The sequence below is a fragment of the Cyrtonyx montezumae genome, unplaced genomic scaffold, assembly GCF_038088225.1.
Source record: "Cyrtonyx montezumae isolate F1298 unplaced genomic scaffold, pur_monq_1.0 scaffold_64, whole genome shotgun sequence".
NCBI lineage: Eukaryota > Metazoa > Chordata > Aves > Galliformes > Odontophoridae > Cyrtonyx > Cyrtonyx montezumae.
The window spans coordinates 589,375-601,796 of NW_027072072.1; the positions used below are offsets into that span (position 1 = coordinate 589,375).

The following is a 12,422-nucleotide window of genomic DNA, read 5'->3' on the forward strand; positions in this document are numbered from 1 at the left end:
AAAGTCAGATTATCACTTAAATTCTTTATTAACTAGCATCAAACCCCAAAGTGTTTGGAAACAAACATTTACCTCAACGGGAATAAATATTCCCTTCCACTGGTAGACAGTAGAAAATGTAGCCGGAGGCACACGCAACAGAACACCATATAAGATTTCTCCTGAGGTAAAGAAACACCAACCAGACACTGACTCCTCCACAAAACTTTGCAAAACAGACAGGACACTGATATCACCCCCTGCAACATAGTAAAACAAAACTCTGTTTAGGAGGGCAGAGATGGAAGGATAACTTCCTTCAGTGTAAGTACTAGTTTGGACAAGATTGAAGCAGTCATTAAATGATAGCCTCCCACAAATGCATCACAGTAGACACACTGGAAGATAAGACAGAAATGCATGTCATAGCCTTTTTTCAAAATAATATTATGTCAGGCGTATGTAAACCATGTCATTTATACTAAAAAAAAAGATCAAGAATTACAAGTAGTTAAGAAAAATATATACATATTTTTAAAAGAGTAGTGAAAGCAATGCTTGTATTATCAGCAAAAACAGCAACAGATATTACTGAAACTCTGGCAGAAGTGGCTGATGACAAGGTGACTCTTAAGCAGCTAAGCTATTTCAGCTAATGAATCTTCACGTACTCAAAGAAAATCATTTAATCAAGCTTGAATGAATGAATTTACAATCCAATATGTGTTTGGTTTGTCTCTTATTAACGATTTTGACAAAATCAATAGACATTCTCTATAAAGTAAACGTACTCATGCCAAATGCAGTGTTTGACAATGTCTCCCATTCAATGCTCACAGATGTGTTGAGCCCATTAGTCCGTGAAACTTTTAAATAAACTGTAGTGTTGGCTTCTTCAATTATAAGGAAATTTGACCTAAATATGACATTCATAAAATAATAAAAAGAAGAAAAAATGTATTATTTTTTAAAATATATTACAAAATAAGATTTTTACAGTACAATTCCAGCTGCAGAAATAAACTGATTTCATTATCTGATGGAGTGGTAGCTACATTAGTTAGGATTGCCCAAAGTTTCTTATCCTAATGCTTTGGCAAAATCACAGGCAGTACAAGATCTTTCACTACGCTGTAATTTAACATATTATTTGCATGGTTTAAGCTGAATGATTTTTTAAAATGTCATTTCATGTGGATCATTTGTTTCTGAAAAACATCCTTCTGTAAAATTGTGTTCTACACAGGCCAAAAAATGTATATGAAGTATAAGCTGTATGATTTCCTAGGTATTTGTTTGACATCTGGAGGCTCTTAATATGGCTACTAGTTGACTACTAGTGGAACACATAGGCACTAGTGAAGTACCAATATATGAAAAAAAAATCTGATTATGAACAGCCCTTTTAAGTATTTTTCTTTTGTTTAGCAGCAATAGTATTTGACCTTTCAAAGTTACAAATGCTTTAAAATTAGGCTGCTGAGTTTCTTCAGTAGAACTAATAAAAAATAAAATTGCAAAGAAATATCCTCTCTTTTGAATATAAAACATTACTTCCTTTTAACTTGATCAGTTTAGAGTACCTATTGGAAACTGGAAAGATGCTGAAAAGCCCTAGAGGAGCCTGGTTCTGTAAAACAGTAATCATTGTTTCCACTCTTGTGCCTAATCTGGCTCCTCCAGTCGGATTGAACAGGGTGACAATAAAGTACTCATCCATTTCTGGTTCTTCGTCTAGTATGGCAGAAATATGCAGTGTCTGACAACAAAAAACAAGTATACAATGTTACTGAGACATGACAGATGAGGATGCAATTCTAACAGAAAGTGACACCTTTCCTTCCTCTCACTGCAAGGTTCTGGAAAACACACAAAAGAATATTAGTTCATAAATCTGGAGAGGACAAGACTGAGGTAAGGACTGATTAGGCTGAGGTTTTAAAGTCATCTTTCTGGTGCTTCCACTGGTACAACTCTAAGTTGAACAAATTCACTCTTTTTTTCCTTCTCTTTTCTCTCTTCAAATCCTACAACACTCTAAAATACTATTTTAAATTTTGATTCTTACTTCCTTTTTTTTTTTGGTCCATTTATTCCACACATTTCTTGGAAGTTCACAGCCACCATACAGCTATGAGTGTAACTTAGTTAAGATAGTTTTTAATTCAGTTTAGTTGGAAACTATCTTGTCTGTAGGGAAACAGGAAAATCCTGGCACTGATGCTGGGAAAAGGGAGAAAAAAGGAAAGAATAAAGGGATACTGGAACTATTCTTTCCTCTCAATGCTTCTTTCTTTCTCCTTCACCACTATGCAGGAGAAGGCAAGGCAACCACAAATTAACATAGAACAATCTAGAGAAAGTTGGATGTTTCACTTTAATTTGGGGCTCATGCTTCAGGTTACCTGAACAAGTAAAAACTACAGAGGCAGATATATCTTTGTTATATAAAATTAAAAAAAAACAAACAGTAATTATGCACTTGGAAATAATAAAGAATTTGAAATGTTTTATATTCCTATTCACTTTCACGATAAATTATATTTAGTGACTACTTCAAGAAGAAATATCTAAAAATGAACCCATTTATGTGGAAGAGCATGAAAATTAAGACAATGACAAGAAATTAGTATCAGATCGTGAATTAGTGTGCTTTGTAAATGAAGAAAAAAAGAAAAAATGAAAAAAAAAAAAAGACAAAATTCAGATACTTCCAAATCTTTCCAACAAATTCAAAACAAGCTCCTTTATTTTTCTAGTAATAACTAGCATATTACCTTCACTCTGACTCCCTCTTCCAGTACAATGTATCCTTGAGAAGGGGTCAAATCCACTGATGGCTCTGAGGAATTAATTTCACTTACAAGATATTGAACAGTCACAGTGCCAAATATTCCCTGAGGAGGTTCCCTAATAATGTTCAACACTGCAACACTTTCCATCAAATGGATAGCTGTTTGCTCTCTCAAGAAGAAGTGTTCACTGTTATTGAATGACAAAACTCCATGGCCATCATCATTGGCAAGTATAGTGATTGTAGCTTTTGAGAAATAAACAATGAAAATATTTTTTAATTAGCACTGTAAAATATAATTACAGATATATGCTAACATAATGTGTAAAATAAACCCAAACCTTTCATTACATGCATTCTTCCTTTAATGTGTAATCCCTGCATGTCCTGCCTAAAAGAAATAAGCAGCCATTTCACTTTAACAAGGAAGATGCCTGTACAGGAAGAATATAGCCCCTTCTATAAAAGGATTATAAACATCTAAAAAGGTCTCTTTTTACTGAGACTGTTTCTTGCTTATTGTTACCTTATTTCACATAAAACATTAATTTCCCAGATTTCATTGGGAAGTTAAACATTTCAGAGGCATATATTCACCATAGCAGGACAATGGTGTTATGTGAAAATGATTACTGAGAAATATGAAACTAAAATGATTGCTGTAGAATTCCAAAGAATGAGAACATTGAAACTAAGTTTTACCTGTTGTGTTCTCCCCTAATTCCAGCCCCAGAGAAGGATTTGTTAAGATTAACTGGAACTTCTCGTCACCTTCAGGAGTCTCATCATCAAAAATCATGACATCAATAGACTTATGCCTTTCTCCATCAGCAAAAAAAATAGTCTATCATTGAAACACACAGAGCAATGAATACTTACATCAGGTAATACCACACATAATTTTTCAAATATGGTAAATAGAATTCTATTATATGTAAACAAAGAGGAGGCATGTGAAAAGTCATACACTCTGTGTCCCTTGTGAACTGATTGAAACAGAAATATAGAAGTACAGCACATTACAGAACTAAAGGACAAACAAGAGTAGTTTACTTTGAAAGTTCAGTTGTAAAAAAATCTTTTATGAAAAAGCTTTAATATCTAAACAAAATTAAATTTGCGAAGTTTACATTGTGCTTATGCTGAAAAAGAATATTTATTAAAAAATAAAGATACTGTGAGAGCATTTTATTTCTTTTTGTTCAAAATAATTGAAACAACTTGAGATATCTAGCTGCACTATAATCATTCTGCAGAATAATTCATTAGATATTCTTCGAAGAAAGCCGTAGTAATGAAAATTACTTAGTTTATAGATTACCGCTTACCCTTGAGGTCACGTAAAAATCCAAACCCATCTGGGCCTCCAAATTTTGGGCATAAAAAAATACAGACACATTGCCATATGATCCTCTGTTCCGGTAAGCCATTATTGTCAGATTCCCATGAGATTCATTAACTTCAAAACTAAAATAAAAAGCAATAAAAGGTCTCAATATTCACTATGTTCTTTTGAACTAAACAATTCCCTACATTATAGTTGCCTAATATAATCTTTTCACCTTTATCTGAACTGAATTAAGCCATAGAAGATTGTTCTTTTTACTGATAATTATGTGAGAGTTTAAGGAAATCTATCTATACACAGCTCATGTTCATGCATGCATTCTTTCCAGCTTCTAGAAATCAGTCTGATAAAAAGATCTGGGAGGTCAAGAATACATGCTTACATGAACGGAGAAGTTGGAACAACTAATGCAGGCAAATATTTTCAATATTAAAGGACAACAGTAAAAGTAGGTAAGCTGCAAAAGAATACTGAGCAAACATACTGTAAATGTTTACTTGCAGCATGGAAATCTACTGCATTTATAATGAACGGAATGATGTTTAGCCATCTTAAAAATATGACACTATATTTAACAAGAGTTTTACTGTTAAGTTACAAAGAAAATGGGCGACTCTTATCACTAACAAGCTCAATGAGTTCTCAAGGAAGACAAAACTTACTTGGTACCTTCCCATTCAATTACTCCTCTTACTCCATCATTAGCGTCAATAATAATTTGAGATGCTAAACCTTCCACATCTAAAAGGCAAAATAGAATGACAAAAATGAAAGAACAATAAAGTCAAGTTTCAATATTTTCAGGAATTAACAGAAGCGTTTTTTCAAACTCTACCAATTTCATAATGACTTCTAAAATGTGGAGGAGTACATAGGATATGCAATATCTTGGCTTGAATTATATCTGTAACATTAAACAATGCATATTACAAAAAATGACTAAAGAAAACTCAGAAAGCAAACACAATACATAAACACTTGAAAATACTAAAAGATAGATTTGTCATGGAATCTTAATTTGTCTTCATTGTAAGCATTTATTATGGTTAAATTTAATGCTTTGTAGACTGTGCTATTCTAAATATGAGCGAGTAATTGAGTAAGATAAATGACCCAGTATTTCATTTCCCATTCATTCTTCACTACTTCGTTATACACCTTAATGGCACACACCTCACATACAAGCAAAAAATAATTATTAATTTATTTGTTTTTTTTTATTTACATACTGTAAAATTCTATTGCTTCATAAAGACGTGTATTTGCAATAAACATGACATAACTGAATGTATCACAGTGTGAAAACACTGAATAATAGGTTAATTTCCACTAGCTGCAAGAATTTGACAGTCAGAACTTCTTCTGCAAAAAATACAGCCATAATTTGTTCAGATAACAGAAACACATGACTAATTTAATTTACTTCAACTCACTTTTTATAAATTATATCTTTATTTCTAAAAGCAACCTGGCTTCATTGAGTCTGCAGGAAATATACTATATTTAGAACCATAGGAAAGATTTTTATCAATTCAGACAAAACAATAAAAGTAGATCACTGCCATGAATATAAACCTGTCAGTATAAGGCAGAGATTAAGATGAGTGATAGCTCTACAATGATAATAGAAGTATTACTGAGCTGAAGAAATCCTGAGGCAGGGCTAGCAATTACTGCATGACTTCTAACACACACTTCATCTTATTTGATGGTAGATCTGTTCACCTGGGATCTGTAATAGTTAGCCATGAACATCAGACTTCTTATTCTATGTCTGGCATCCCAACCCTCCCTTGATCATCCACTTCCTACCCTTCTATTCCTTTTACATTTCAGACTCAACTAAGCAGAGCTCAGTGTCTACACAATGGCTAAAGGTTTTGAAAGTTACCTTTCAGTCTGTAACGAATTAACTCAGTCACTTCTATAAGCATGCAAAGAAGAAGGAAAAGAGTCAAAGAAGATGTCTGAAAGAGTATAAACAGTCTTTAGTATCATAGGATAGTCCAAGTGTCCTTAAGCCAATAACACCTATTTACTGAATTCAGAAGCAGAAGAATGAGGAAATAAAAGGCATAGGAAGATTACTGAAAGAGTAAGAAAACCATAGGACATGGTTCCTAAAAGTAAATAGGACAAAAGAATCACTAAAAGAGATTTTTAAAGGAGTGAACAGATTTTTTATAGAACAAAAACTAAGTAATTTTTTTCACATTTTTGCTACGTACTTCATAAATAAAAATGAGATAAAGACACTGACATTAAGCTTTTCAGGTAATTTTGCTTTCCAACTAATTATCAGTAACTCCTCTATGAAAATTACTTTATATTTTCCCTATAGGCTATGAAGGAAATAAGTACAGCAATGAATATATTTTATATTCTGTGTTTCTTTAAGATGACCACATCTTATCTTGGCATAGTTGGTATGTAAGTGAAGTAATGATAATTTCCTGAAATCATATAAGCCATAAAAAAGGAAAAAATACAATTTTATATAAGATGTTTTACCCAGCCTAGGTGAGGATAAAATTGATTGGTTCATGATGAGTTCCACTGAAGTTAAATTAACCAAGAAGAATTCTTGCACTTCTGGTACATCATCCTGCAAAACACAAATACAGTATGTGCTCTTTTCATTTTTCTTTAAGAAATCTAAGTTAACAGAAAAACAACACACTTGAACTCTCTAACATTACAGTGACAAAAAAATACATGTATTATTGTATTTTCCTGGGAAAAAAAACGTATTGGGTGTAAAACTGATTCTCGTAAAAGAATCATGAAGCGAGGCACTAAATTTCATGAAAAGATCCTCTGGTGACACTAAACTATTCTTGCAAATAAATTACTGCCTAATGTTAAAAGCATGAATCTCGAACACTGAGAAAGTAAAAGCCACTACCCAGCAAAAACCACACTGTTCTAGATAGTAATAGATAGTAACAGATATTTAGTAAAGCTTTAATGAGACAGCTTTATTTCATTTATGTAGAAGTACAGCTGCTTTCTGTGACTATTTGCTCTCCTGTGTTCCTACTATTAAGACTGAAATCAGCTTTCTAAATGACAATGAAATCAAAACATAGCTTCTGGTAATATATAGGCTCCAAGCTTCATTTTCCAAAATATTCCTCTGTTGAAGTACAAAATGAAAAGGTGTAGAGCTTACCTCTAAAATAGTAATATTTATGGTGGCTGAAGTCTCTCCTTCTTCTAAAATCAGTGAACCAGAGGCAGGTATATAATCATCTCCTGGTTCAGCCAAGGCTGGTTCTGTCTGATTACTTACAGAGAGCACTCCTGTAACTGTGGCATATGTAATATTGATAGTACCTGTTTAATTTGTGAGGAAAAAATTTTTTTCAGTCCTTATATTAATTGATAAAGACAAGAGATCAATTTCTTATCCAAAAAATAGATTAACTGCAAAACAGAAGAATTAAAAGAGCAATCCAAAGTACACTCAAACTAAAGGACTTTTGTTAGTAAATAAATGTGCTTTCAATCTGGCTTTTGCTGGCATGTCCAACAAAAATCCAGAAGTCATCAGGAAGAATTATATTCAGACATATTTGAAGTTTTGCAGATAAAAATATTGCGGAAGTGTTACTAAATTAGACATCTCATACATTATTAACATCAGTTTTTGTGCCAAAGACACCGTTCAGGAATGCTGTTACCAAAGAAAAGCTCTAAAGTTAGTACTCAGAAACACAGCTTAATAAATCTACCTTGTTTTCCAGTCAGATTGACTTCAACAAACAAACAAGCAAACAAACAAAATAAATCAGGGGACAAACATAAATATTACCAAATAGAAGATTTGAACATTTTTAGAATAAAGTCATCTCTGTCAGAGTAAATCAAGTAGTAAACGTTAAAAGAGTTAAACAGCATATGAAAATAAAAGCTACTCTGTATGAAATAATATATAAGGGAAAAAATAGTCCTATTTAATGAATAAACAATGACAGCCATTTGATTTAGTAAGAGACCTTGGCGTATGCCAGAGATTTCATATTCTTTGCTGTATAGATGAGCATTATGGCTCTAGTTTTAGTTAGTACCTAGTTTCCAGGCACACATTAAGAAGCTTAGACATTCTGAACTTTTTGACTGTATCCAAGACTTTTCCAAACTTTACAGTCTATTATCATGACTTATAATTGCCAAACGATTATCAAAACAAAACTTCCATTCTCTTAGAATTATTATACAGACCTAGGGATCCAAATTCTCTGTTAATAAAAAGCTGAATTGTCTTGTTTTCTTCTGGACTCAGAAGTACTCTTGATGTGGAAGCAAAATTCAGAACTCCATGTGGTTCATCACTAGCTTCAACTGTTATAACAGCTTCATACCCTTGACTATCCAAAACAGCAGCACCTGTAGGAGAAACTCCTGCAAGAGAATCAATGGACTGCAGTGAATAAAGTGTTAAGAATTTTTTTTTAATTTTACTAGTACTGATATTAAATTCAAATGGTAGCCAGCAGCTATCCAAATATAATAAAAACAAAGCTCATTGAAGCTTATGGAAGGTGTAAGACCTATATAAGCACATACATTTACTTTCTACAACAAATACAGGAATATACAGTCTTATCAGAAATTGTATGCATACCAAGTATAAAGTCACAACAATGTATTTAGTAATTAGGAAACTTAATAAACCAGTACTATCAACTTACTAAATATGCTTTATTTTAAAAGGAAAATTTTCCCAGGACTTACTGGGAAACCTTGAAAGCTTGAAACTATATTCTACTTCACAATCAAAAAAAATTACCACCTTTGCCAAATACTGCCTTGATGAATAACTATGATAATCCTGATTGTTTACAAGGGTCAACACATGACTCCAGGAAGGCAGTAAGTCACCCAGCAGCACTACTACCCATACCAAATTAGTGGACATTAACTTCAGCTTGATGGAGGGTTTTATACAAGGAATGGAGTTTCCGGCTTCATTTCTCACTGTATTTGGGATGGCAAGAATAAAATATTCTGACCACATTAAATTCAGAGGCAGATCACTAAGATAACAAGATGGTTTTAAAACATAAAAATATCTATGCATTTCATCATAACTTGATGCATCAGAAAACACAAGTCTGCATTCAGTTAAAGGAAAGTAACTGACCAACGAAATGAATAGGTGGAGTTAAATCAGGATTAAAAAACTTAAGCATTATCTGTAGTGATACTATGGGGTTTACACTTATGCACATAGATGTGGTGTGCATATATGTAAATCAAGCTTCTTTAAATAAAATGTTAATGAACTTTCCATACTTTGCACCATTAGGAGTTTGCTTAGTCCTACACCTTCAAAATGAAGTAATAAATATGAAAATATTATATTTTTAAATGCTCTTTTAAAGATGTATCAGCCTTAGTTCTGTAATACCTTCTGTTTTGATGTTGTATAAGATGATTTGGTATTCTTCTTTTTCTTCAGGAATATGGTCATCCAGCAGATGAACATACAGGGTTGTATTCAATGTTCCCTATTTAATATTAAATTGAATTGTCATTATTGTGTATATGTAATTTGTATTTATATATATGCATATGTATAATGTATAGATATAAAACACAACTAACATTATGGCATGTTTCTAACGATACCTTCAAGAAATGTTAATTAAGCATCAAGAATCATATGCTCCCTCCATCTTGGAAGTCTAAGAGTAAGAGCAAGTAAATAATCAGATAAAGAAACAAATATTGTTGAAAAAAATCACATTATTTTCTCCACTCAGCTGTAATTACAATATTTTTATGTAGTCAAAAACACTGCTTATGTTCTTACCTCAGCAAAAAAAAGTACTCCAGAATAGGTTTCAAAATTTTGCTCCACATTATGCCCTACAATCTTCCACTCAACTGTAACATTTCCAAGTCCTGGAGCAGTTCTGACAATATGGAATTGTAGTTGTTCTCCTAGGAATAAAGGACAAGGTGCAACCATTTGGGTTGCATTTTACAATATAACAGTTGTAAAAATGAGAAGTCAAAAACAAATATCACACAGTTAAAATGACCATTCTGAAAGACATTCACATTTTAATTGTTTCAATTTGTTTCAGTTTCAATTTGTTTCAGTTGTTATAATCTAAAGAAGAGAAAAACCCAAATTCAAACCTTTTCTTCTAAGTTTTTTCATTTTTAGTTCACATGTGGAAAGAACTACAAAAATAGGAGGGAACTTGGAGCAGACAAATAACTTCAAATGTGAATGCTCAAAAAACTATGCATAAACAAAGCATTAAGAGTCTGTAAGTGCTGTATGAACCAGGCAGAACAAAAACAGTATTTTAAAACAACTCCCTGGAAATGAATAATTGTTACCCCAACATTTGTACAGTCTTGTGACATTATATAATGCATGAAGAAAAAATGCCAAAGACTATTTCTAAGTTCTATGTGAGTCTGAACTTGCATATATCATCAGTATTAGAAAACAGTCATAAAATGTTAGTAATTCCTTATAACTTCAGAGTTAATCAGTATTGACTGATAGGGTTCATGTACAGAAAGTGAATATTATGCTATTTTGCACACTGACCATTTAACTCTCACAGCTTTTTAATTAAGAAGAGCAAACCTTTTAGAAATGTTTGTAAAATATAGAGAACACAGTTTTAAACTTTCAATCTATTATACAACTAATATTAAATATTTTCAGTGTGGTCATGTGAAATTTCCACGTTGTACCCATACGGCATAGACCAGTGGGCAACACTGGTAATATTATGCAAAACATTCACAGCAGAGAACAGATGTTTATTTACAATAGATAGGGATATTGTATCCATATGCCACCGGCATCTTTCAGGTGCACAGAAGTTAGGCTTCAGAAAAATTTTTGCGGATTCCACTTCTACAGTTGCATATCTGAGGGTACACTCAAAATCTCTATGATCCATTTTAACACTGCACTGAAGTTAATCAGATCCAATTTGAGAATTCTGCACACCCATTAAAAACAAGTCAACACTTAACAGAAAAGTGGTTTGCTAAAACCACAAATAAGACAAAGGTTTTTTTAATACAACTTTATAAAATGCAGTGAATTTTATCTAGACTGGGAAAAAGTGCATTATGACAGATAAAGCCATTCCATGATAATGCAAACACTGAAGTCCAATACATCATTTTCACATACTTCATGTATGTACTTACTATCCCAAGAAATGTAAATATAAATTCTAACCGAATTCTAAATGTTAAAAACACTACTAGAAAAATACCATCCTCTGTAAAGAGCAGGAAATGCTCAGCCTGGAGAAGAAAATGCTCTGTGGGAATCTCACCGGTCTCCATAAATTCTTGAAGAGGAGCTACACAGAGGATGCAGCCAGTCTCTGTTAAGTGGTGCCCAATGCCAGGACCAGAGACAATGTGCACAAAGTGGTGCACAGGACATCCCCTTTGAGCATGGGGCAGCACCTCTATGCTGTGCATGTGATGGAGCAGTGGCATAGAGTGCCCAGAGAGGCTGTGGCTTCTCCTCCTTAGAGATCTCCAAAAGTTACCTGGACTTGGGTCTCGGCACCCTACTCTGGATGTCCCTCTGCTGGAGCAGAAGTGGGGCCGGATGGTCTCCTGATATGTCTGCAACCTTAGATTCTGTAAATCCTTGCAAGAGTTTGAAATTCAAATTAATTCATGCACGTGATTATTCTCTGTCTGCTGGCATTCACTGTACAGTGAAAGAATCACTGTGAGTTGTTCTCAACAGAAGGCATGAAGATGGAAATTGATGTTAATCTGAGCACAGTCAACACTAAGGACTCACCTTCATGACCAATAACTGATCTTGAGGCTGTATGGAAGCTTATAATCCCTGCCACATTATCACTTGCCAGAATAATCACCGTGACAGTGTCAAAACTGGGCAGAATCCGACTCCCTCCTTCAGTATGAATAAGGCTGATTTTGATACTTTCATCATCCTCTGGCTCTGGATCATCTAAAATGGTCAGCACAACCATCTTTTTTGTTTCACCTGCACAGAGAAGAATTCATGTAAACATACAAGTGCACGTGGATATCACCTTGGAAAAAGATAATGATCTCTTTTTGAAAGGAATTATTCTTGAGGAAAAAACAGAAGTGCACGAATCATCCTTACTGATCCTGCTAGAAGTTTACTGAATGTCATTACGAAGCTTCATTCAACTATTTCTGAACAGTGACTTTAGCCAAATAAAATTATCACATTAAGTATACAATCACACTATATAGAAATTAACAAAATAGGAATTATTTCTTAATGTCTAGAATTCTTCA

At 33.3% G+C, this 12,422-nt stretch overlaps 1 protein-coding gene across 1 annotated transcript in view; it reads right to left on the reverse strand.

Annotated features, from left to right (window-relative positions):
* The window catches only part of ADGRV1 (adhesion G protein-coupled receptor V1), a 227,553-nt gene that overhangs the window by 160,737 nt on the left and 54,394 nt on the right, over positions 1-12,422 (reverse strand). The window contains exons 34-46 of the mRNA XM_065750127.1: positions 11,929-12,138; positions 9,940-10,070; positions 9,535-9,634; positions 8,346-8,525; positions 7,294-7,457; positions 6,633-6,726; positions 4,784-4,862; positions 4,102-4,240; positions 3,476-3,617; positions 2,757-3,019; positions 1,563-1,738; positions 771-895; positions 73-239 (exon numbers count right to left, since the gene is read on the reverse strand). Coding sequence (XP_065606199.1) covers positions 73-239; positions 771-895; positions 1,563-1,738; positions 2,757-3,019; positions 3,476-3,617; positions 4,102-4,240; positions 4,784-4,862; positions 6,633-6,726; positions 7,294-7,457; positions 8,346-8,525; positions 9,535-9,634; positions 9,940-10,070; positions 11,929-12,138 — 1,970 coding nt within the window. The remainder of the gene's footprint in view (positions 1-72; positions 240-770; positions 896-1,562; positions 1,739-2,756; positions 3,020-3,475; positions 3,618-4,101; positions 4,241-4,783; positions 4,863-6,632; positions 6,727-7,293; positions 7,458-8,345; positions 8,526-9,534; positions 9,635-9,939; positions 10,071-11,928; positions 12,139-12,422) is intronic.